The 26,000-nt window shown below is 47.2% G+C and overlaps 1 protein-coding gene across 3 annotated transcripts in view; it reads left to right on the forward strand.

The window, feature by feature from the left end:
- The first annotated feature begins 709 nt into the window (after window positions 1–709).
- Window positions 710–26,000, forward strand: part of LTBP3 (latent transforming growth factor beta binding protein 3) — a 113,326-nt gene continuing 88,035 nt past the window's right edge. For all 3 annotated transcript variants that reach the window (XM_030217621.1, XM_030217623.1, XM_030217622.1), the window contains exons 1-4: window positions 710–1,148; window positions 20,966–21,256; window positions 21,969–22,189; window positions 22,356–22,461. In XM_030217621.1, the coding sequence (XP_030073481.1) occupies window positions 908–1,148; window positions 20,966–21,256; window positions 21,969–22,189; window positions 22,356–22,461 (859 nt within the window). In that variant the 5' untranslated portion in view covers window positions 710–907. The remainder of the gene's footprint in view (window positions 1,149–20,965; window positions 21,257–21,968; window positions 22,190–22,355; window positions 22,462–26,000) is intronic.

The following is a 26,000-nucleotide window of genomic DNA, read 5'->3' on the forward strand; positions in this document are numbered from 1 at the left end:
CCCGCCCCTGCCCCAGCTCCTCCTCCGTCTGGCTCATCAGCCTTCCCGGGACGGGCGTGCAGCCACCTCCGGGGTGCCACAGGGCAGAGGCAGTGCTCGGCTGCTCGCTCTCGGGTCTCTGGTCCCGTCCAGCTCTCCCGGAGGACCCGAGAGTTTTTCTCTTTCCCACGGACTAGTTCAGGCTCTTCGGCTTCTTTATCGATTTCTTCTCTTCCTCCCGGTTCCGGTTCTTTTCTCGCCTGCGGGGTTGATTGAGCTCTTTTGGGGTTTCTTAGGCTTCTGGGATGACCGTCGGCGCCGGGACGGGGAAAACAAGACGGGAGAAGAGCGGGGCCGAGAGGACGCCAGAACCCAGAGGGGGCGGTAAGCCAGATGTGTCCAGTGGTTAGTGAGGGGTGGTCAGGGCTGCTTGCGGGACAGTAAACCAGAACTAACCAGGGGTCAGGGAGGGGACAGTAAACCAGAAGTGACCAGTGGTCAGTGAGAGGCAATAAACCAGAGAACACCAGGGGTAAGTAAGGGGGAGGGGCAGTAAGCCAGAGATGACCAGGGGTGAGTGAGGGGCAATAAATCAGAGATACCTAGGGGTGGGGGTGGGGGTACAATAAACCAAGGTGCCCAGGGCGAGTGGAGTGACTAAGTCAGAGGTAGGAGGGCAATCAATAAACCAGCAGAGAACAGTGGGGGGTGGAGTGGGTTGGGTTGGGTTGGGGTGGGGGGGACGAAATATACCAGGCATGCCTAGGGTTGAGTGAAAGACCATAATAGAGGGGTCCAGTTGTTACTGAGGAGGAGAGTGAGGGGCAAGAAGCCAGAAGTGTCCAGAACTGGGGCAATACCCCAGAGGTGCTCAAGGCTGGGGGCCAAGGAGCTGTCCAGGGATCTTGTCAGGCACAAGGATGTGAAGATGTTTTCAGGGGCACTCTGGCTGGTGGCACTGGCCCTTGCCATCCACTTGGTGGCCTCGGCCTCGCCGGAGAGGACTGGGGCCCGGGAGCGCTTCAAGGTTGTCTTTGCGCCCCTGATTTGCAAGCGGACCTGTCTGAAGGGCCAGTGCCGGGACACGTGTAAACAAGGCAGCAACATGACACTCATCGGGGAGAATGGTCACTCTGCAGACACTCTCACAGGCTCCGGCTTCAGAGTGGGTAAGTGTGGAGGAAGGATTGGGGGGGGGGGGGGGAGTTCCTGCTGGTATTATAGAATGGGGGTGGGGGGTTTTCCCTGGCCTCATTATACAGGATGGGGGGGGGGTAGGGGGACAGAAGTAGGTCACTGCTTTTATGAAGGGGAAGCTTGGTCCTTACCCTTGTTATGCAGGAGGGAGCTGGGTCCTTTTTCTTACTATGGGGCCTCTTGTATTCTGTACTATTCCAGACTCTTCTCTGCAAAGCTGCCAACATCCCATTCTAGAAAAAAGGTTTTAAAGCTAGTTCTGGTGCATTATCTGATTTCAGTGGGTAGAACCAGGAAGTAGAATTCTTGGGATGTGAGTTCAAAACTAGGACTGGCCATAGAGTCTCCTTCCTGGAACTAGGTAAATTGGCAGCTCTGCTGGCATTTTTCAGCCCTTGCGTTTTCTGGGTTCCATAAGGGTGTTGATACCTTGTATTCAACCAGCAGAAGATTCATTTAGAGATTTTTATCATATTTCTTTGGCTATTTATATAAGTTTCTGTCCTGGTATCCATACAGGTATAGTGGGTCCTTTCTGAAAGTGCTCACTTCTTAGTGGTACCGGAGGCACTGGGAGAAACATTCTTTCATTATTCGAGGTCCTGTAAGGGTTTAAATTCCTTTTGCTTCAAGTTCATGGAAAAGGGGACTGGGGCTGTTTAAGGAAGGATAATGTTTATTATTTTGAATGGATGCTGATAGTACATAAGTGTTGCCATACTGGGACAGACCAAAGGTCCATCAAGCCCAGCATCCTGTTTCCAACAGTGGCCAATCCAGGTCACAAGTACCTGGCAAGATCCCAAAACAGTACAATACATTTTATGTTGCTTATCCTAGAAATAAGCAGTGTGTTGTAGAGACTGGCATTTGGCAGATGTGATTGTTTTTGTATGGTGTGTGTTTAATTTGTAAACTGCTCAGAGTGTTTTTTTGTTTTTGCTTTGATGAGAATGAATTAAAATTAAGCTGGTAAATCCAAATAAATAAATGCCTTCCTCCCTTCCCCCCAAAGTCTCAGGTACATAGTGGCTGCAACAGAACTAGAGATGACAGTATGTTAGGGTCTGTCAGAGGGGTGTTTACAGATCTGGTGTCATAGGGTGACATAACATATCAGAATCACAGTGAGAAAATCCAGCCAGCTGACAGGTACTAGAGCCAGTAAAAGTTGAAAGGGCACCCGCCCTTCCCTGTCCTACCTCTTGCTCCCTCAGATCCTCCCTTTCTTTCCCCATCTTCCTATATGTGGTTCTTGTCCCTGGTACTAGCAGAAGGGATCTAACAGAAATAGGTATCAGTGGCACAGTATTTACACAGTTCAAATACTCTTTGTCAGACAGACAACAATCAGTTCTGTTCAAAAACAGCACATTTTTACCTGGGGCACTGAATTGTGGGGTGCCACATGGATCAATACTGTCTTCCATTTTATTTAATATCTACATCAAGGCACTGGCTGAGCTGCTTCGGTTGATGGACACAAAATTCTACAGCTATGCTGACGATATGCAACTACTCTTACCCATAGAACCAAATCTGTCCTCAGCTGTGAGTAAACTGACTCTAACTGCAACTCAGAAATGGGCAAACAACTGCCTGAACCCAAGCAAAACAGAGATTCTTTGGGTACCTAACACAATAGGAGTGGCCTAGTAGTTAGGGTGGTGGACTTTGGTCCTGGGGAACTAAGGAACTGAGTTTGATTCCCATTTCAGGCACAGGCAGCTCCTTGTGACTCTGGGCAAGTCACTTAACCCTCCATTGCCCCATGTAAGCCGCATTGAGCCTGCCATGAGTGGGAAAGTGCGGGGTACAAATGTAACAAAAAAAAAAACCTGACTTCAAAATACCTTTTGGGAAGTATGAACTCCCCCTAAAATAACACGTCAGGAATCTTGGGATACTGCTAGACTCATCATTGACTCTGATCCCACAAATTCAAACAACCTTTAAAAACTATCTCTATAAACCTATGGCAGCTATGAAATCTCTCTCCATATATTGAAAAGATGAGTCTCACCCAGTGGCGTAGCCACAGGTGGGCCTGGGTGGGCCAGGGCCCACCCACTTTCGACTCAGGCCCACCCAAAATTGTGACATTCTTGTTGTGGCTAGTGGGGATCCCCAAACCTTGCCAGCTGAAGATTTGTTCTCCTTTGGCAGTCCTCGCTCTTCCAAATGTCAGCTAACAGCACTTGCTTTGAGCTGACGCTGAGACCGGCCCCTCTGCACATGCTCAGTTTTTACACATACAAAAGCACTGAGCATGCACGGCCTGCTGGCAGCAGCATCAGTTTGAGGCAAGTGCTGCTGGCTGCCGTTTAGAAGACTCCGCCCCTTCTGCCTTGCATCACCTTATGCCTGGAACAGACTTCCCGAACCCATATGCCATGCGCCCTCCCTGCCCATTTTCAAGTCCTTACTCAAAGCCCATCTCTTCTCCCTTGCTTTTGGCGCCTAATCACCTTCCCCATTCATGATACCTACACTGACTACATAGTTTTACTACCTTTAGATTGTAAGCTCTCTTGAGTAGGGACTGTCCTTCCCCTTGTTTAAAATTGTACAGCGCTGCGTAACCCTAGCAGCGCTATAGAAATGCTAAGTAGTAGTAGTAGTCCTCAAGAAGGAGGAGGAAATCTTCAGCTGTCAGGGTTTGGGGATCCCCACCAGCTCAAGTATTTAATATTTGGGGTTTGTGGGCAGGGAGGGGTGGAGAGAGGAGCAAACCGGAGGGGGATGGGGTGAATTCTATGTCCACCCAACTTGGGCTCAGGCCCACCCAAAATTGGCCATCTGGCTATGCCCCTGGTCTGACCACAGTGGTCCATGCCATGATAACATCACGACTAGACTACTGTAATGCCCTGTACACTGGTCAACCCAAAAAGAATTTGCATCAGTTCCAACTAATTCAGAATGCTGCAGTATGGCTGATATAGAAAGCTGCAAGTGGTGTGACCACATCACACACTTCCTGCAAAAACTACTCTGGCTACTAGTTAGTACCTTACAAGGCTAAATTTAAAACTCTATGTTTGATTTTCAAGATCCTCAGACAAAATGGGTCAGAGTACTTAAAGAATAAGTTAGCCCTTTACATACCTTTGAGACCTCTAAGGTCTTCTCAAAGAGCATCACTGTCTGTACCCTCATCAAAAGAAATTGTATGATGTTATACCCACTAGTGAGCCTTCTCAGGAGCAGCCCCTATGCTCTGGAATTTTCTCCCAGAGGGGCTACATCTAACTCAAGACTACCTGTACTTCAGGAAGTAGGTGAAAGCCTGGCTCTTCTCCCAAGCCTTTAATACATAGGGCAGAGATTTTCAACCTTTTTCATCTCACGGCACACTTACATGGCGCTAAAATTGGCAAGGCAGACCCCTACACATGGCCACATTTTACCCTCTCCCCCCCCCCCACATCTCCCCATATGGCCCAGCATTTAACCTTTTTCCCCTTCCACTCAAAGGCCAGTATTTTACCTTCTCCCCCTCACAAAGTCCAGCATTTACCTTTTCTTCCCCTCAAAACCACAAAAATAGTCCAGCATCTCTCCATCCTGTCCTCTCTCCAGCTGGGGACCAGGCATCTCCCCTTGTCTCTATTAATCCCCCCCCCCCCCCCCATGTTCCTTTTAAAAGTTTCCTTGTCTATAGCAATTGACGGCATCGAGCAGCAATTTCAAACAGCATGCTTGCGCCAACCCCAGAACCTTCTCTCTGACGCTTCCTACTTTTGTGGAAACCTGAAGTTACGTCAGAGAGAAGGCTCCAGGGTTGACGCGAGCAGGCTGAATGAATCGCTGCTCCCTGCCACCGACTGCTAGAGACAAAAAATCTTAGTCCGTTCTGGCACAAATTAAGCTGGTCTAACTCCCATGCCACACTAATACCACTCTGCATACACACATTGCAACTTAGACCAGTTTCTTATCTCTTGTTTAACTGTACAAAGAACTTGCCTTGAGTTTATCCACCCATTTATTTATCCCAACTGATCTGTACCACCCATCATGTCCCCATTTATATATCTGCAGTTGGCTCCTTGGCTACATAATAAGCTGTATTGTATTAGCATCATATCTGTTATTTGAATGTTCTAATACATGCATATTAGGTGTTTCATTGGTATTATGCTGACATCGTATTATATCTCTGTTATTTGAATGTTCTTCCATGCTGTCTATTATGGTATTGTTTATATTGTACTGGACAGTTATTATGTTTCTGTTATATGGTTGTTCTGCAGTGCTGTTAAATGTGTATATTTTTGATACTCTTTTGTGGTAGTCCTGTTATTAGGTTTCAATTTGCTGTTTACCTCATTTACTGTATTTGTGTCTATGCTTGATCATTTTACTATTGTTATACTGTTAACAAAATTGTAAGTTTTTATGTTTAGCTGTACTGGCTGTACACCGCCTTGGGCGAATCTCTTCATAAAGGTAGTTAATAAATCCTAATAAATAAGGGCGAGAGGGGCATTAGCACTTCATATGTGCCCATCAGCGGAGCTGCCAAGTTACCCATTCTAGGAGGTAGACTTTTGGGCCAGTCTTGGTTTTAAATTTACATCCGAAAGAAGTGTCGTATTTGTAGTCCATGATTCTATCCATTAAAATCAGTGCTGCAGGTCCCTGGAATGGGTAACTTGGCAGCCGTGCATCAGCCTTCCACTTGTACAGGCCCAGATTACTGATGGAACTCCATAATGTCATGGGACCTGCCTTGCAGCTAATACCATAAGAAAACTGTCCGGAGTGGCCCCAGCCTTACGGAGCAAAAGATGCTTGAAGTGGGTGAAAATCTTAACACAAGAGCTGCCACATTACCAGGTTCCCCAAGAGGGAGACTTGGGGTCCAGTTCTGGTTTTGAATTTACATCTCAAAGCAGTGTGGGATTTGTAGTCCTTGATTCTGCCTGATGACATCAGTGCTGCAGGTTCCATAATACATCAGTTAACCAGTTTGAAGTGGGAGATTGTGATCTGGTCCTGGATTTCTGACCACCTCATCCTAGTTTATTTTGGGACTTGCATCAGTGACGGCAGTGGGTAGAATCAAGGATTACAAATTTTATACAGCTTTAGGATGTAAGTTCAAACCCAGGACTGGGCAAAAAAGTAACTTGACAGATCTATTCAAGAGTGGGGGAGGGGAAAGGACTAGTGATTGGGGGATAGGAAGAGGAGAAAGGATGAGAAGGTGGTGAGGAATCCTGGAATCAGGGTGTAAGAGAATATGAGGGAGGGGGGAGAAGAAGAAGAGGATTGGGGATTGTAGGGCTAAGTAGAAAAGGGATGGGGTTACTCTATAGTTTCTTTCCTGAGCCTGTGTATGTGTCAGAGTTGCCAACTAGCCTGGGAAAAAATGAAAAGACAGATCTATAAAAATATTTTCATAATGTCTGTGATGCCATGGGCTCAGTACTTGGAGGTGTGGATCTACATCTTGGTGCTCACAGGTGGTGAATCGGGGTGAATCTCAGCATAGTGAGGCCAACAGTGCATGGAATGAGGACAGTAAAAGGTTTAGCTGTAATGAAAGCAAATGAAAATCTCAGTAAACAGTGTTGTGGCTTCACTGTCTTGGGGGCTCATTCAAGGCTTGGCCAAGGTCCAGCTGTTGTTGGCTGTCACACAGCTGTGAGGGAGGGGGGCGATTTATCTCTGCACCTGAGCAAACCTTGTTGCAAGGTGGGGGTGGGGGATCTTACTAATTTTTGGTTCTTGCTCCTGTCTCTGATTATTTCCAGCAGTGCTTAAGGAATGCACTGGTTACATGGGGCAAAGTTGCTGGTGTGGATCCAAGTCTGGATCCAGAACTGCCCCCTCCCCTGCTCATTGTTTGAAAGAGATCCCCATGGGGCGGTGTTTTTTCACATTGAAAACTTTCAGACTGTTAGCACATTCCCCATGTAACATAGTAACACAGCAGATGCTGGCCCATTCAGTCTGCCTAGCTGTCTTTCTGTGCACTGTTGAGGATCTATTCCAGCTGCTATTTGCAGGGTACCCCTCCTTATCCAGTCTTCTTACTAACTTCTTACTTACTAACCAGCCTTGTGGTTAGTGCAGCAGACTTTGATTCTGGGAAACTGGGTTTGATTTCTATTGCAGCACCTTGTGACCCTCCATTTCCCCAGGTACAAAATAAGTACCTGTATATAGTATGTAAATCATTTTAATTGTAACCACAGAAAGGCGATATATCAAGTCCTATTCCCTTAGCATTCCACCATCTTGTGCAGACACATTTTTAGGTCGCTCTGTGTGGGACACTTTACAAGGAGGGTTGACCGAGTTCTACCAAGACTGGGACACAGATGGAGAAATCTTCCTCTCCAGGGACAGCACCTTTAATCCTTGATTTCTGCTGCTGGCCCACACTCCTGGCTGGGCAGCTGGAATTTCCAAGGTCACGTGGCACCAGGGGTTTTTGAAATATAATTTTCGCATGTGCCCCTCTCCTCCCCACAAGGTTCAAGTATCCTTATTCCACACTACAGACCAGACCTGTGAGGGGATTGTCACTGGGTTTTGAGGCCCAGCCAGATTCACTGTTTGTTTTTGTTTTGTGTCTTAGTGGGGGCGATAATTCTTTTTGTGGCTGTTCAAAGAGCTCTGTGGGTACACAAATGCAAACACACCCCTCATATCCCGGTTTCCCAAACCACTTTATGTTAGGGCTTGGCATCCATGTTGGGTGTATGCCAGTTTACTTGTATGTGTCAGTGCGTGTGCTTTTTTGTGTGCTTGTTTTTGTATGACTGTGTGAGTAAGCATATAGTTATATCAGAGTATAAAGGGAACTTCTGAGGCTTTTTACCCTTCACAAAATAAATCATGTGTGTCCTGCAAGGCGGGTCCAGGCCTGGCTGCAGGTTTCCAGCTATCTTCAAGGGGTAATTATGTTGATGTGTTAGCGCCTGAGTTTTACCAAAAGTGGTGGTTGAAGGGATGCGTCCCCTTCATTACAGGCTGAGGGAGGACACAGAAAGGACAGGAGAGCTCTGCAGACACATTGCCTGTTTTTTTCAGACTCCAGGCAGGGCTGCGCAGGCCAGGCTAGGCTATGGACAGAGGGTGTATTGAAACGACAGATTGCATGAGCAGCCATCAGTCCCTGCCCAGAGGCACTTACACTGGAAATTGACTCGCCTCATGGTCACACAAGCACTGACACAGCCAGGGCCAGTGCAAGGATATCAGATGCCCTAGGATAGTGGTCTCCAACACGCAGTCCCCGCACTCCATTTTTGCAACCCTCATATCCAGAAATCCCCGCCACTATTGCGGGTAGAGAAGAGGCCCCATGAAGTTCCGCTGGGTCACGTATGCCTGCATGGTCACATTGACGCGCATGCGTGCACATGCATGCTTGCAGATGCCAGTTGACTTGCCTCTCTCTGTGTGTGCACACACGACCCAGCGGAGCTTCACAGGGTCTTTTTTCACCGTCATTCTCTACTAGGGGCAAGATGCATCAACAAAACGTAAAACAACCAAAAACGTAAAAGTCATTACCGTTTTAGAAAAAACGAAGGATGCACTAAAAAAAAAAGATGCACATGTTCGGCGCGGTATTCAAACATTGGATGCATGAAAGTATCGTTAATCTGGTGTAATCTCCGCCAGCGGTATAGGAAACGCGTGCGCACAATCGCCAAACCTATGATATCACCTTGCCCGAAGACGCCGCACCGCTCACCCCCGTTTCTCAATCAGCTGATATCAGAGAGTGCAGTTGAAAGCGTGCATCACAAAAATAGCCTTCCATTTTGGCCATTATTTATTTATTTATTTATTGTATTTGTATCCCACATTTTCCCACCTTTTTGCAGGCTCAATGTGGCTTACAATACATCATGAATGGTGAAGATATATTAGAAAATAGACATTTAGTGTTACAGAAGAATCATGGGTTAATGAAAGAACATGATAATAATATAACAAGCAGATATTATAAGCTAAGAGATCTGGAAGTCTCTGAGTCAATCACAGCATGTTTAGCACAGCTAAACGCGCTGTGATTGGCTCAGAGACTTCCAGGTCTCTCAGCTGAGTGAAGCACGGCCAAAAAGGAAATTTTTATTATTTGGCTAAAATGGAAGGCTATTTTTGGCCAAAATGGAAGGCTATTTTTGTGATGCACGCTTTGAACTGCACTCTCCGATATCAGCTGATTGAAAAACGGGGAGGTGAGCGGCACGGCGTCTTCGGGCGGCGTATATGACATACGTTTTTGACAACTTTTCGATCTAGCGCAGCCCCAACGAGAGGTACAACGTCTCGTTAAATTTTCCGGCGATTTCCACCCTTAAGGCAGTCGGAAAAGGTTAGTGCATCTCATTACAATAGGGTTTCTGCACAATTTGCTCATTTGCATTCCGTTCTCGTTAGCTGCTACCGCTGTCCGAAAATGGCCTTTAGTGCATGCCAGGGTTTAAAGCTTGTTTGTTAAAGGCTCGTTAAAGGCTCCTTTAGTTTAGTGCATCTTGCCCTAGGTGCTTTGTATCCAGCTGTGGACTGGAAGGGATCATGGTTGAGATCCTTCTGCTTCTCACATCTAATGGGACAAAAGGAGAGTCTGAAAGGGGTGTGTGGGTGGGAGAGATAGAAAGAGAAAGGAGGCAAAGGGAGGAAGAGCACAGATAAGGAGTTTTCATGTCCTGGTGACCAACTTTCAGATAACATTTTACTCGCAGAATTCACTTTGAAATCAGGTGAGCAAGCATTGCTTTCTCATGCTCGACTATTATATTGGATTTTTCCACCCAAAATGCAAGGTATTATATTAAGAGCCCTCTAGTACATCCTTTTCCTTTTATTTCCAGAGGATTATTAAGGATAAAAATAATCTTTGTGCTCGTGTGTGGTTTAGGGAGGATTTTAACACAGAAACAAGAGTCTCATTTATGTTTTTTTTTATAACTGTTAACAAGCCAAAATAAAGTGATTTAAAAAATATCCTTGTAGAATCAAAATTAGTATTTAAAATGACAATTGTAAGCCTAAAATCTTTTGGTGGCTCCCCAGAGCCTTCTTATGTCCACTTTGGGGCTCATTTTCAAAGCACTTAGACATACAAAGCTCCATAGGTTACTATGGAACTATGTAAGTCTATGTGCTTTGAAAATACACCTCTTTGTGTCCCTTTGCCAGCAGACTGGCAACCAAACAAAAAGGAAGCACGGGTCCTCGCCTTGGCAGATGTTCATTCTGAACTTAGGCCTTCTGGGTCCTTGCTCACTCCTTAACAGGAAGTCTTTGTCATGGGCCGGCTTTCAGTGTGCCTGTGCTGAGGCCCTGTGCTTAGCTGCTGTTCTGCAGGCTGTTTCACCTGCCATAAATTGGGAGGGGAAAATTTTAAATATGCCCCTCTGCTGCCTTCCGACTTTTGCTGCCCCCCCCCCCCCCCCCCCCCCCCGAATCTAGGCAACTATTTTGTTCATGTAATGGAAACTCCAGCCCTGGACATGGCCAAGATTAGAAATGAGGCACAGGGAGAAAAAGGTTGATGGCAGGACTAGAACTCATGTCTCTGCCTTTGGGGGAAGGACTTAAAGCTTCAATATTTTATATGTAAAAGGAAAAAAATGAATTTTGGCTTGAGGTGACCTGTTTAATTAGAGAAACCTCTTTCAATGACTGACTTGTGTGTTAACGGTGGAGGGGAGTGCCTGTGTGTCAGTTGGGGGCATATTTGTGTGTGAGATGAAATGCATAAGGAAGAGAATTTTTATGGGCTGCAGGCACAAACATGCCATAGAGAGGACAGGAAGTGTGTATATGAAGGTCGTCCCCTTAGGCTTGGTGAGTAGGTCTTGGGCTTGCCCTAAGACAGCCCACATTCAGAAGTAGGAGGGTTGGTCTTGTCTCAACTATAGCCACATAAGGCTGATAAATGCATCGTTCCTTCTGTGGAGATATACAAGATGCAATAGCGCTCTACATCCAACAATATGATGTTAAAGGGCCCTGGGCATTACTTCATATTCAAGAAGACTCAAATGCCCAAAGTGTTTTACATTATTTATACCCCGCACCATGTACATTAGTGTCACAAAGACCAGCATTCATTCTCTGCTTTATAAATAAGATGTCTTGTGTCTAAATTTATCTGGGCGGTGGGGGGGGGGGGGGGGGGAGGTGTTAGATTTGGCTCAGAAATGAACTCTCTTTTAAAGCTTTCCTTAATATATACAGCGATTGTGATTTCCCATCTGATTTCATGGGACCTTGGACTTTTTATAACTCTGTTGATTACTTGCCCTCCCTCTGATGACCCATCATGCTGGCCAGACTCCCCACAGTAATTAGCCTAAGAAGGGAGACCTGTGTGCTCCAAAGGGCATGATCCTGTCTGCTGTATAGAGGAGACCCGCTGGCTGCTGCAGTGATGCCAAGTTACCCAGTTCCAGGCTGGAGATATTGAGCAAGTCCTGGAGTTCTAACCACCCCAACCTGGTGCATTATGGAACTTGCAACACTGGTTTCAATGGGCAGGATCAGGCACCACAAATTCCACACTGCTTTGGAATATGTATTTATTTAGATTTTGCTCACACCTTTTTCAGTAGCAGCTCAAGGTGAGTTACATTCAGGTACTCTGGATATTTCTCTGTCCAAGGAGGGCTCACAAACAATCTAGAAGTTTAAAACCAGTAGTGGCCCAAAATCTCCAGCCTGGAACTGGGTAACTTGGCATCTCTGCTGCTGTTTTTCTGGGTGTGGTCGTTTCTGCTCTTTAAACTCTGCTTTATAAAAGAGGCCTGCTGTTTGCTTAGGGCAGTGGTTCCCAAACCCAGTCCTGGAGGCACCCCGGCCAGTCACGTTTTCAGGATATCCACAATGAATATTCATGAGAAAGATTTGCATGCACTACCCCCCACTGCATGCAGATCTCTCTCATGATTATTCACTGTGGATATCCTGAAAACCTGACAGGGTGGAAATGCCTCCAGGACAGGATTTGGGAACCACTGGCTTAGGGTATGATTGTCTCTGCTGTATACAGATCTGCCCTTTGCTCAGGGTGGTATTGTCTCTTCTTTATAAAGGAGACCTGCCTTTTGCTCAGGATGTGATCATTTTTGCTGTATACAGGAGACCTGCCCTTTGCGTAAGGTGGGATCATCTCTGCTGTATCCAGGAAATCAGCCATTTGCTCAGGATGTGATCATCTCTGCTGTATACAGGAGACCTGCCTTTTGCTGAGGGTGTGATTGTGTGCACTAAGTGAGGAAAATAATATGTAATATTTCAATAAGTCTCACTGTAACACACAGACACAGTGTGGGCATGTGCTCATATATGTGTGTGTATAAGGAATAGGTTGGGGTGTAGGAGGGGCAGGGTGGATTCAGAGCTAGGTAAATTCCATGGTGCCTGTAATCTGGCATCTTGGGTTATTCAGTATCCAGAAAAAATGACTGTTGCTATCGCCCCAGCCACTCCCAGAACAAGGTGAGAGAAGATGCTGCACCAGTCTGATGCTGAGTTGGGCTGCTGTAGTCCAGGGCAGCCCCTATTGCTGGGTCATACAGAAGAGGATGGGCTACTGTGGCAGCCCCTTGCTATTGGTCCATAAAAAGAGGAAGCAATAGCCCCTGTTAGCCATGTGTTGCCCCCCACCCACAATGGAAGAAGTCACCGAAGCAGTCTGCAGCCACCAGGTTGCACAGAAGAGGGGCCATGGTCCTGTATGGAAGGAACCCCATTTTGGGGTCACCAGCCCCCTCTGTCATCTCAAGGGAAGGAGTCCCTTTTTGAGGCCACAACCCCCCCCCCCCATCCTGCTGTATTCTCCGAGGGTGCTAGGCCTTTCAGAGGATGACTTGCTGTATTGGCCCCCTGCAGCTGGGTCACACAGAGGAGGGGTCCCCATTGCAGCCTGAGGGAACATCCAGTTATCAGAAGTCATCAAGAAGGGAGAGGGAAATGAAAAACTGAGCAAAAAAAGTAAAAAAAAAAAAAAAAGCCAAGAGAAAACATTCCTCAAAGAAAAAGTGCATTTATAAGGGGTGGACAGAGAAAGAATTCTAACTTGGCTCCTAAAGCTTATGCCTGTTCCTAAGTTATCCAAATCTGTTTGAAGCCAGGGGGAGGGGGATAGAGAAGGGAGGGCATCTGCAGAGTGTATTATTCAGGGTCCGGTAATCATAGGTGTTTTTCTTGGCCAGGAGTGGAGGTCAGGCTTCTAAAGGGAGTGTGCTCATTTTCTTTGCATGATGTCACGCTGACAGGGTCACACAGAATCACAGGGCCATGCCAGGGCCCCCATTCCCAGCCTGTCCTAGAGTCTGACTAGTGAACAAAGGAGAAAAGAGGTGGCACACTCTCACCCTGGGGGAGGGAATCTGATCCCAGGGCTTACAGGCCCCCATATCTCAGTCCTGGGATGATGTCCCATTGCATTGTTTCCAGGCCTCCATTTGATAACCAGGCATTGAGTGCTGTTGGGATGGAATCCCTGTTTGAGGGCTCACAGGCCTTTTTTACCCTGTGGGAAGAAGATCTGTTTTGGAGCTGACAGGCCCTTTTCTTATCCCAGGGGAAAGAATCCTTTTAGGGGCTCACAGGCCCCCTGCTTATGCCAGGGAAGGTAGTCCTTTGGGGCTCAAAGGCCCTCTTCTTACCCCAGGGAAGATAATCCTGTTTGGGGCTCACTGGCCCCCTGTTTACCTCAGGAGAGGTAGTCCTGTTTTGGAGCTCACAGGCCCCCTGCTTACCTCAGGGGGAGGTAGTCTTGTTTTGGAGCTCACAGGCCTCCTCTCTCACCTCAGGAGAAAGATTTCCACTTTGTTTCTTTATTTTTTATTACTTTTTGGGCTCACAAGCCCCCTCCCTCTGCTGTGTCCTCCGACACTGAGACCCAGTGGTGATTTTCTGTCGCTCCACTCAGGGAGCCTTTATTTATTTATTTATTTATTCATTAATTTATTGACATGCTTTAATCATGTATCCAAAAGAACATTCCTTACAATTTACACCAAAAATATCAGCTACACTAAGATATGAGCAATAAATGAATCAGTCCATCAATAACACTGTCCCCATCACAGACTGGAGTGGGAGAGGGGAGATCATGATTTGGTACCAATTTTCCAAAAATGACCATTCCTCTGGCTCCTGGGCTGGGCAGTCCTGTCTCTTCTAGAATTGTATAAGTGCTTAATCACTTTGGGTTCTTTTTCTAAGCCGTTCTAAAAAGTGACCTTCGCTATTTTTAGTGTGTGGGTTTCCCACACGCTGAGGCCACTTTTAGCACGGCAGTAAAATGGCTGCAGTTTAAATTTTCCCCTTAATGGCCACACACTAATTTCCCAGTTAGCACGTGGCCATTAGCATGGGAGCCCTAACCACCACCAATTTACTCGCACACTAAACCCGCACTAATCGGCAGCGCGATTTGCTGATTAGCTTAGGACATGCTTACTCTCCACCCCCAAACATGCCGCCCATACGAAAAAATCTTAAAATCTTTTAGCATGGGATTGACGTGCATCGATTGCAGAACTACCTTGAGATGCCTTAGTGCTGTATTCCTGGCTCTGCCACTGACTCACTCTTGTGTGGCCTTGGGGAAAGTCTTATCTCTGTGCTTCAGTTCTAATCCCGGCTCTGTCTCGCAAACCTTGAAGGTGAGTCACTTTGTCCTTCTGTCTCTTGGTCCTAATTCCCATCTCTGTCACTGACTCACTGTCGCTGACTCATCAGTTCTAATCCCGGCTCTGTCACTGACTCTGTATGACTTTGGGACAAGTCACTTTTAATTCCCTGTGGCTCAGTTCTAAACACTCTTGTGTGCTGCTGGGATGAGTAAATTTGAGGCCGATGTTATAGATAAAGTTAGCAGGACAGTTTTGAGTAACTTTACAAGTCTATTTAGTCCAAATCAGCGCAGTCTGAATATCTGGTATAAGGTGAATCAGTTATGTGGTTAATCTTTGACCTGCTAAGTAAAGAATGACACAAGGACAGGAACCCGCAGTAACCACTGGGATGGGGGCAGAGCTTGTGGGGACGGGATGGGGACAGATCCCACGAGGAGGGGGCGGGAATGGGGACAAACTTGGTCCCCGTTTCACTTTCTAATTTGAAGCCTGTTAACGAACTGGATTGTTATTTATGTTTGAGTGATGCAGACAATGTTATTTTGATTTTTTGGAAAAACAAGCAAACATGCTGGCCACAACTAGCAAAATTTCCATGGGGGATCCTGTACATCCTGCTACCATCACATCTTCTAAGAAGATACTTTCTATTGCCTGAAGGACTGTAGAAGACAGGAGAGCTAGACTGAATCCTGAGATTGTTGATGACTTATTCATCCACAGATTAAAAAATCGTAACAGTGCTTCATAGGGCATATTTTTCCCATCTAGGGCATACAGAATGGGTTGTATTTTGTACCCCTGGACATTTAACAGGGTAAATTAGGATTCCTTGGGATACTAGATATCAGCTATTGTTGGGGTTGGAAGAGGTGGTGGTAGGAGGGTTATTATTGTTTTCTATTTGTAATTTATACAAAATAGTTGCACAGTATATTGTTCCTTTTTATACTTTAATAAAAAGATTTAAATATAAAATCATAATTGTTCAAGGCTTCTGCAGATGAGGACAGAGCCCATGGGGATGGGACGGGGACAGAACCTGCAGGGATGGAGACAGAAGCTGCGGGGCAGGGTCAGACTTTGTCCCCGTGTCATTCTCTACTGCTAAGTAACAACCTTGGCCATCCAGCACTGAACTCCAGAAATACCCCAGCACTGCCTTTATTTGATCTGATAAATTTTGTTCAAGCAACAATGTGTCAAGACAATTTTTTTCTGAGTTTTTTTTTTTGGGGGGGGGGGAGGGGGCATTGGGCTATCAGTGTTTATCTCACTGACTCAGACAAGTCCCCTACTTTGCTGCCTGCTTTAAGTGTGGAGTTGACTATGTTGCTTGGGAGAAGGGAGAGCTGCCAGTCTTACACTGATAAGAGGTATCTTAAAGGGATCTGCCCCTCACCCCACCTCCAGCTCCACAGAACACAACACTCTGGGGCCGATCCAGAAACTAGTTCAGACAGAAGCACACCTTTAGCATGACATTTGCTCACAATTTTCTGGGCACATGATGCAAGAAAGGGTTTTGCACCGAAGTTAAGCCTGTGTTAGAAATCCGTGCACAGCATATTAAAATCGGTGGTAAGGAGGCGATTAGTTGTTCCGCTCCGATGCAGAGAACTGCGCAAAAGGCTGTGAGCGCAATGCAGGGACCTGTGTGCCAGGTCTGAGGAGGTGTATAAAAGTTAGCTCATTCTTCTGCAGTATCGTCTGTGAAAATGTAATGCCTGTTTCATTTTCCTATGAGCCAAAGTTTATTCTATTTTACATTTCCATCATTTAAATCTATTCTATACACAAGAATTTACAAAAGGTCTTTTTTTTTTTTAATCAAGCAGTTAATGTGGGGTGGAGGAGTAGCCTAATGGTTAGTTTCAGTGGGCTTTGATCTTTGATCTTGGCGACCTGAGTTTGAATCCCACTTCAGCACCTTATGACCTTGGGTAAGTCACTTAGGGCCCCATTTACCCAAGCAGTGGCAAAAGGGGGCTGGCACTGGCATGTTTTACCCGTGCACTGAGTCCCCCTTTTACCACAGCTGGTAAAAGGGAAGTCTCGACTTCCTGCAGGAAATGGCCATGCGGCAAGTAAAGCACTTGCCGCGTGGCCATTTTGGGGGGTAATAGCCCTTACCGCCACCCACTGAGGTGGCGGTAAGGGCTCCCATGTTAACCCAGCGGTAACCGGGCAGTGATTACCGCCGGGTACACTCCGGCACTACCAAAATAAATAAATTTGTGTAACACCAGAAATGACGGCGCTCTAGGGGTGGGAAGTACCGCCAGGCTGCTGTGGTAGTCTGGCAGTACTTCCTATATAGCGAGCGGTAAGCCCGTGTTGGGCTTACCGCCGCTTAGTAAAAGGATTCCTTAACTCTCTATTGCTTCAGGTACAAAAATTGGGGGGCCGATGATTAAACTCCCGGGTTCTATTCTGAATAATGCCATGAAAATGCCACCATAAGTCCGCAGAAGAAAACAATATCCTAATTCTCAAAACTAATGAGATGCAAATATAAGTGTGCTCATAGCCTTCAGCATTAGAGAGCTCGGCAGGATTGTGCTTGACGCATGTGCAGAAGAGTTCAGCGATAAGCTCAGCTCCTGGGCCTGTGCACCTGATAAAACCCAAACCTGAAACACACATTGACATCTGTTTTCTGCAGCTTAAATACAAGTGTTTTAATTTATGTTCTGGATGCTTATATTTAGATGCAACAGATGCCAATGAGGCATATTTTCAAAGCACTTAGACTTACAAAGTACCGTAGGTTACTATATAATTTTGTAAGTCTCAGTGCTTTGAAAATGAGCCCCAATGTGTGCTTTGGGTTTTTTGTTTTTTTTTAAAGCTTGGCCGTTTTAAATTTAGACTCAGGACAAGAGCGCCAATGTGTGCTTCACATTTGGGACTTCTCTCAACCAGCGCTCAAGGGCTTGCACGGGCTTCCTTAGTAACATAGTAAGTGATGGCAGATAAAGACCTGAATGGTCCATCCAGTCTGCCCAATAAGATAAACTCATTTTACTTGGTATGTGTTACTTTATATGTATACCCGAGTTTGATTTGTCCTTGCTATTCTCAGAGCACAGACTGTAGAAGTCTGCCCAGCACTGTTCTAGTATTAAAAGTTCTGAAGCTAATGTTGAAGCCCCTTAAAATTTACACTCCAGCACATCCATATCTATTCCGTCACGATCAGGTCATAGACCGTGGAAATTTGCCCAGCACTGGTTTTGCTTCCCAATTACCGGTGTCGTCACCTAATCTCCGCTATGATTCTGCGGAATCCATTCCTTTTAAAGAGGATTGCTTTGTGTTTATCCCACACATGTTTGAATTCCATCACCGTTTTCATCTCCACCACTTCCCGTGGGAAGGCATCTGTGTATCCACCATCCTTCCAAAATCAATCAAAACCGGTAGATTTTGCAGAAAGGATCATGAGAGAAGCAGGAGTATCATGAGGAATCCTCTCTTTCAACAGCCTAATGCCTGCTCAGACCTGGCATTATTTTTTGCAGCACTAAGGCACCTTTGTTTCTGGTGCTCTTTTCTGAGCATTGGAGAGGAATACAAAATGTCCTCATTTAAATGAGCTTAACTACATTTGCATGCTATCTGTGCTAAGGCCTGGCGTAATCATTGTTTTGCTGCGCTAGACCCCCTTTGATCATTCTGTGCTGGTAAATACGGGCGCTGGTACGGCGTTAATGGCCTCTAGCGCCCGTGTTTACTTTTGATCATCAGGGCGTAAGATCTTGAGCCCACTAGGGCAGAGAAAGTACTTGCATATAATGTGTACAGCACTGTGTATGTCTAATGGCACTATAGAAAAGTCAAGCCGGAGAGCTCGTCTCGACAGGCCCAGATTAACCGAGGCCTGGGCCTGTTCGATCCGGGTCTCCATGATGGCTAGTGGGTATGTGTCTGTGGGGGGAAGGAGGAGTCTGGCGGGTCTTGGGTGGCTGCTGTTGGCTCAATCAAAAGAAAGCGACTCGCCTGGGAACCTGCTGGCAAGGGGATTGACTGGGAGGGTAGGCAGAGGCAGGCTATGAGTCCCCCTTAAATGATTGCCTCCTCCAAGATTCAGGACACTCCTGCTCCTCTGAGGTGGCTTTCCTGCCCTCCCACCCGGTCTTGTTGGCTGGGGGGGGGGGGGGGTATGACTATTTGCGATGCAGTTTTATCTTTCAGGTGATGAGATGTTGGTTGTCGCAGTGGCAGAAAACCCGAGCTACAGGAGCGGTGGCTCATGGGGGATGAGCCAGGTCATTGAATGGCGGGTTGGGTGACCCTGATTAAAGGTGTGGAGGCCACACCAGCTGGGGCTCTTGCTGTTAGGGCGGGGCTGGAAGAGGGAGATCGGTGACCACAGGCAGCAGATTGGCTGCTTTGCTGGCATGGCGAGCAGCGATTGGGGGGTTTGGGATTTTGTTACTTTTTGACAGCTGTAGCTCGGGGTGTCTGTTATTTTATATTGAGATATGTTTAAAGTGTTTAATAAAATAAACTGCGGCCTACTGTTATCCTAAGTTGGTTTCTATGTGAGTTCATAGAGTTATGAGGCTGGTCTTAAACAAAGGAGAATATGAGTTATAAAATGGGGGAGGGGTTGTATGTGCCCCGGTGAGCAGGTCCCAGATCCAAATGTTAATGATTACCAGTATATTTGGAACACTTTACCATCTTTTCTAACTCGGGTATCGTCTTATATGATTTTTTTTGTAAACAATTAGAAACATATTTGTTTTAAGAACATCCATCTTTGTCAGGATAAGAGCATCACTGATAAGAAGCAAAGTACTCCTAATAGTACTGTTTTCATTGCCTGATTCTGGGATTCTGCACCTGGTTTGCCTCCAAGAGAGGCACAACATTCTCTGTGGCTTCGGGCTGGTAATTGCTAGCTTGCCAAAGTAATTGTGGCCTGCGGGGGTGGCGCATGACTCAATTATGATTTTCACTGGGCTGTGCTGTGTCTTCAGGGTGAGTGAGCCAGGATCAGGGAGGAGGAAATACATCACTGTAACTGGTGTCAAGGAGAGGGATGAGGTAACTCTTGGGTAATGCTGGTGTCAGGTGTAGGGAGAGAGGCACCCCCAGGCTGTACCAGTTTAACAGGAGGAAGTGCACCATCACTTTCTGCTGATTTCACTGAGATGAAGATGCTTTCAGGGTGTGTTTGTGGCAGGCTCGTGGAGAGGGGCGACCTTGCTCTGGGCTGATATGGGTACAGCGAGAGGGGTGTTGTCGGTCTGGGCTGATTTTGGGGGCAGGGAGAGGGGCACCTTCGCTCTGGGCTGATTTTGGGTGCAGGGAAAGACTGTTGCCCTTGCTTTGCCTCCCTCTGGGCTGCTGTTGGGTGTAGGGAGAAGGGCGCCCTCTCCCTGGGCTGATGGATGCAGGGAAAGGGGTGCCCTCACTTTGGGTTAGTGCAGGGAGAGGGGCACACTCGTTCTGGGCTGATGTTGGGTGCAGGGAGAGGGATATCCTCACTCTGGACTATCATTAGGTGCAGGGAGGGGGGTGCCTTCACTCTGTTCTGATGGCAGGTGCAGAGAGAGCAGTGACTTCACTCTGGGCTGATGCTGGGTGCAGGGAGAGGGGTGGCTATGCTCTGGGCTGATGTCAGGTGCAGGGGGGTGCCCTTGCTCTGCATTGGTGCTGGATGCAGGGAGAGGGGCATCCTTGCTTTAGGCTGATGTTGGGTGCATGGAGAGGGGCACCCTCATTCTGGGCTGATGCTAGGTGTAGGGGGAGGGGCTTTCTGGATTTATGCTGTCATAGGAAATGCTGGTGGGAGGTAACAACTATTTTGCGAAGAAGGGATGTTCTGTTCAGCTGGGAGGTTGGCCAGAAATAAGGCGTGTTTTATTTTTCCATTGTGCAGTTCTCGAGACATCTAAAATGTGGAAAATGTTTCTTTATGAAGTGTTGTAGAGTTGTGAAATGAAATTGGAACAAGATCTGAAAGAGAGAGGAGGGAGGGAAGGGAAAAGCAGATCTGAAGTGGAAGTACCAGGGCCCTACCTGTAGGTTCAACCTTATGTCATCGTATGAATATTTTAAGGAACAAACATGGGTCTTAGGCATGGGATAATCTGGCTCTGGGGTTCAGATGAAGCTTATTGTCTGTCTTCTCTCTCTGCTCACTTTGATAGTTGTCTGCCCCCTGCCATGTATGAACGGTGGACAATGCAACAGCCGCAACCACTGCCAGTGCCCAGCGGAGTTTACTGGTCGCTTCTGCCAGGTTCCCACTGGCCGCCAGGACCCATCAACAGAGGGCATCAATGGGGTTACCACCTCCAGTAAGCATGCCGTGTATGCCGTTGAGGTCATCTCAGATAGCCAGAGTGTGGGAGACCAGTTGGCTGGCAAGCCTCAGCGGACCAGCATCAGCCACTCCACCTTCACCGTCCCACTGGGACCTGGACAGCATTCTTCGGAAGGTAGAGCAGGCGAAGCAAAGAGGCCAGAGGTGGCCTGGGGATTGAGAAGGATGATCATGGGAAGGGGGTGGAGGGTGGGGAAGATTTGGGTGTCCCCATTGTATGCTGGTGTTGGGTGCAGGGAAGGGATACCTTAGGTCTCTGCTGGTTTTCCACGGAGAGACATGCCCTCGGTCTGTGCTGAGGTTAGGTGCAGGGAGAAGGGTGTCCTTGCCACTCCTTGGTCTGTGCTGTGGTGGGTCACTGTCTGATAAATCTCACTCACTGGGACAGTAAATCTCACTGTTTTGGGGACGGGCTACCCTTTGTGTTTCGGCACTCTTGGTGTGTGCTGGTTTCACAGGAAGAGGGGTGCCCTGGGTCTGTGCTGGTTCCCTCAGTCTGTATTGGGGTCAGGTGAAAGGCGAGGGGTGTGCTCAGTCGATGCTGTTTTCCTCAGGAGAGAGTCACCTCTGGTCTGTGCTGGTTTCACAGAGAGAGGTGCTGGTGTAGGTACTGGATTAGAGGCTCCTCCAGTCTGTGCCTTTGTTGGTTTGTTATTTAGAAGACAATGTTTCCGAATGGTTCTTTTGACACTCCTTGAGGTTTTGCTCTGTTAAGTCATGGCATGCTGTCACTTGAGTCTTCTTACTAGTGATTGCTGTATGTGTGTGTATTATACACGTATACATCTCACTGCTTCCCCCTCCTTTTCTGTTCAACCCCCTTTCAGTACAGGTCCAACCTCCGTTGCTGAACGTGAGAGTTCACCACCCGCCTGATGCCTCAGTTCAGGTGCATCGTATTGACAGCCTGAGCTCTGAGAACCAGGGGCCAGGCAGCCAACATCTCATTCAGCACCCAGCCGCCAAGTCCCCCACCTCCCATCCCAGCCGCCCGCACACCCAGAAACCTCTGGGGCGTTGCTTCCAGGAGACCCTACCCAAGCAGTCGGTGAGTAATTTCTTTCTCCCCTCTTTCATATCTCTTGTTTAGGATTACAGGCTGGTCAGTGCCACCCTCCCTCCCCCTTCCCCCCCCTCCCCCCCATCAGCAATGCATGAAGTCGTAGCTCCCCTTGGACCTTTAATTCTAGTTGTTCGTTTTGTTCTATCTACAGTGTGGAAGTAACCCTCTGCCCGGCCTGACGAAACAAGAGGACTGCTGTGGCAGTGTGGGCACCTCTTGGGGGCAGAACAAGTGCTACAGGTGCTCACACCTGCAATGTAAGTAGCTCTTTGCCCACCCTTTCTACCCTTCCGCTCCCTGGGAGTAGGCCATGTCTCAGCTCGGGGCACAGTGCTTTCAGTATGAGGATGGTGTGGGTTTGGTTTTTTTCTCTGTCTCCTCCAAGGGCAGGGCTGAGGGTTGTGGCACCTCTCTGCAGGAGCCGGGAGGAAATTCCCTGTATCACTTTCCCTTTCACCCCCCCCCCCCCCCCACCAGTAGTGAACATGGCCATTTTCAAGCCATAAAAATGTTCAACGTTTTGTTTTGAAAATGACAATTTGCTAGATGTTTTTGTGCTCAGTGCGTCTATCTTTTTGGACCATTAAAAAAAAAATCCAAAGGAAAAACGCACAAAAAGAAGCCATTGGGATGTATGGAGAGGGGGGGGGGAGCAACAGCAGACTGGACTAATATCCCAGCAGGGCAGTGGGGCACCCTAGAGGGTACTACAGTGGACTTCACATAAAAGGTCCCAGGTACACATCTCACCATTACCCCCTTATATTGTATGGGGAGCCCTGTAAAACCCACCAAAAACCTTCTGTACTCGGTTGTACACCACTACAATAGCCCTTATGTCTGCAAGTGTCACCTATATGTGGATACAGTGGGCTTTTGGTGGGTTTTGGAGGACTGACACTTTCCACTACAAGTGTACCAGTAAGAGTGGGATATGGGCTTGGGTCCCCTTCTCTACAGTCTACTGCACCGACCACTAGGCTACTCTAGAGACCTGCTTGCTGCTCTAATAGTACTGGTCATAGTGGCTGGTATATGCTGTTTCTTTCACATCTTTGGAGGTTGGGAGGAAGTCAGTGACCACTGGGGAATAAGAGGGGTCATGCCTTAAACCCTCTGGTGGTCATTTAGGGCACCTTTTTGTGACTTAGTTGTGATTGAAACAGATTGAGACCAAAACATCTGACTTTTAGCCCTGGACAGTTTTGCTTTGTTCCATTGTGGCAGAAAAACATCCAAGTTTTGGGAATGCCCAGATCCCACCCCTAACACGCTCCTTCTGATTTGGACACACTGCATATGAACTGTATAGAAAAATGTCTTAAAAATGGGTTTTGAAAATAGCAATTTGGACATTTTGGCAACCCCCCCCTCCCCCCCCCCCCCCCATCTGCCACTTTGTGCCATTTTTTGGACGTTTTGAAAATGAGCCCCAAAGTATGCAACATATATAAAACAAACTAACACTTAAAACTTATGATGCTAAAAAGCATTAGGAGTGGCCTAATGGTTAATGTAGCAGTTTGCAGACCTGGGGAACTGAGTTTAATTCCCTTCTGCCTGATGGTCAGCAGTGGGCTGAGATCCTGGGGAACCAGATTCAATTCCCTCTGAGGCGCCATGTGACCCTGGGCAAGTCACTTAACCCTCCATTGCCCCAGGTACAACAGTAGTACAATGTACTGCTTAGACTGTGAACCCACTAGGGACAGACCCAGTACCTGTAAAATGAAACTGTAAACTGCTTAGGTCTAAGCGGTATATAAATACTGAAATGAGTGAAGGAAAAAGGCCACTCATAATATCTCTACCCATAAATCCTGGAAGAAGCTTGTAAAAAAAAAAAAAGTCTTCAAGACTTGTTTAAACTGAATTAAATTTGAGCAAAGCCAAAGATGGACCTGCTACTGAAAAAGCGCTTGCTTTAGTCTCGGCATAGTTTAAAGTACTCACTGTGAGTAACTTACAGAATACAGTAAGCTGGACACTAAAGGTCTGCATTTAGGTGCATGCATTTACACCTGCTATCGGTGTACCAAGGGTAGGGCAGTGGGGGCGATCCACCCTGGGTGCACACTGCAAGGAGGTGCAGGGAGCAGCCACGTGGCTGTCGGCTCTGCCGGTTCCCTGCTCCCTATGACGTTACTTCTTGTTCTGGGGCAGGGAACTGGCAGCCGTGCGACTGCTCCCTGCACCCCCAGGAGGTAAGAGTGATGTGCTGGGGGGGTGGAGGTGATGCACTAGGGGGTGTTGTGATTCACAGGGGGGGGATGTGCTGGGGGGGGGCACAGCAGTGATCTGCCCCAGGTGGCAGCAGACCTAGGAACACCACTGCCTTCCATTGACACTACATGCGGGCATGTCTAAATGTAGGCGCATATCTGCCAACTTACTAGTATTTTGTAATGGAATTTTGGCACATTGTTTCCATTTAGGTTTTGCTCACACCTTTTTCAGTAGTAGCTCAAGGTGAGTTACATTCAGGTACACTGGATATTTCTCTGTCCCAGGAGGGCTCACAATCTAATTTTGTACATGAGGCAATGGAGGGTTAAGTGACTTGCCCAAGATCAGGAGCAGCAGTAGAATTTGAACCGGCCACCTCTGGATTGCAAGACTGGTACTCTAACCACTAGGCCACTCCTCCACTATAATTTGTGTTCAGCGTGCTGATTCCAGGTGTTTAACTTGTGGCAGACACTTACAGAATTGCCTCCTGTCTTTCCTTTGCTGATGATGATTTTCTAAGGATTTTGTCTAGAAAACTATGCAGTTACTTGGGAAAATGTCCTGGGCTGAAACTGCCCCGCACTCAGTAGCCACATGTACGTTTAGTGGTGGCAAAAAGAGAGAGAGAGGAGGCAGGGTTAGAAGGTAACTGATGTGCGGGATTTTGAAATCCCCGTATGTACTTCTATACCCGCCCTGAATTTTTAAAGCAAACTCAGTGAGGAGTTTCCCTTTTAAAATCCCACAAGCAGCACTGAGAGTCAGGGAGTCTTTAACCCATATGTTTTGTGAGCACACAGGGCGTGTGTTAAAGCTCTGAAACGCAGGTGCTTATTTTTTTCAGGTCCACCTTCAGGCCAGCTCTTTTCCTCGCTAACCCCTGGATTCAGTAAAGTTGGTCCAAATTCGGGTGCGGATACTGGATTGGCACCCAAACTAATTTAATGATTTAACTATTGGATCTAACGAGCACTTAATTGGCACCAGTTTTGATTTGTGAGCCCATCTGGCTATGTGCTATTCTAAAACAATGAGCGCCTAAATTGGATTGCACGCAACACACAAAAGGAGGTGTGGCCATGGGAGGGGCATGGATGGGTCAGGTGCATTTACAAAAGTTGTGCGCAGTGTTACAGAATCGGGGAGGGGGGGGGGGGGAATCCACACCCAACTAGTACGCCAGGATTTACACCAGGTTTCAGCTGTCGTGTGTCCTCGTGTCCACAGTTGAGTGCGGAATTCAGTGCCCTGCACTATTCTGTAAAAAGTGCTCATCCTAAAGCACCACTAATAGAATTGCATTGAGCGCCAAATTTTATAGAAAAGCTTTATAGGGGTTTACCCTGTAGGCGTTTACCCACTGAAATCCTATTAAAAACTGCCCTATATACATATTGGCTGGCAACACATGGACAAACTGTCAGACCAACAAAGTGTCCTCAATGTTGAGTGAGAGGAAGGGAGGGCAAGACCTGAGTAAACATGCATAAGATGTTCCTTTTTATGGATGGGAGGCAGTGTGATTTTTTTAAAGGGACTTTTTTCCTCAGGCTTGAGAAGCTTTGGA

This window comes from Microcaecilia unicolor, chromosome 11 (genome assembly GCF_901765095.1).
Source record: "Microcaecilia unicolor chromosome 11, aMicUni1.1, whole genome shotgun sequence".
Lineage (NCBI taxonomy): Eukaryota > Metazoa > Chordata > Amphibia > Gymnophiona > Siphonopidae > Microcaecilia > Microcaecilia unicolor.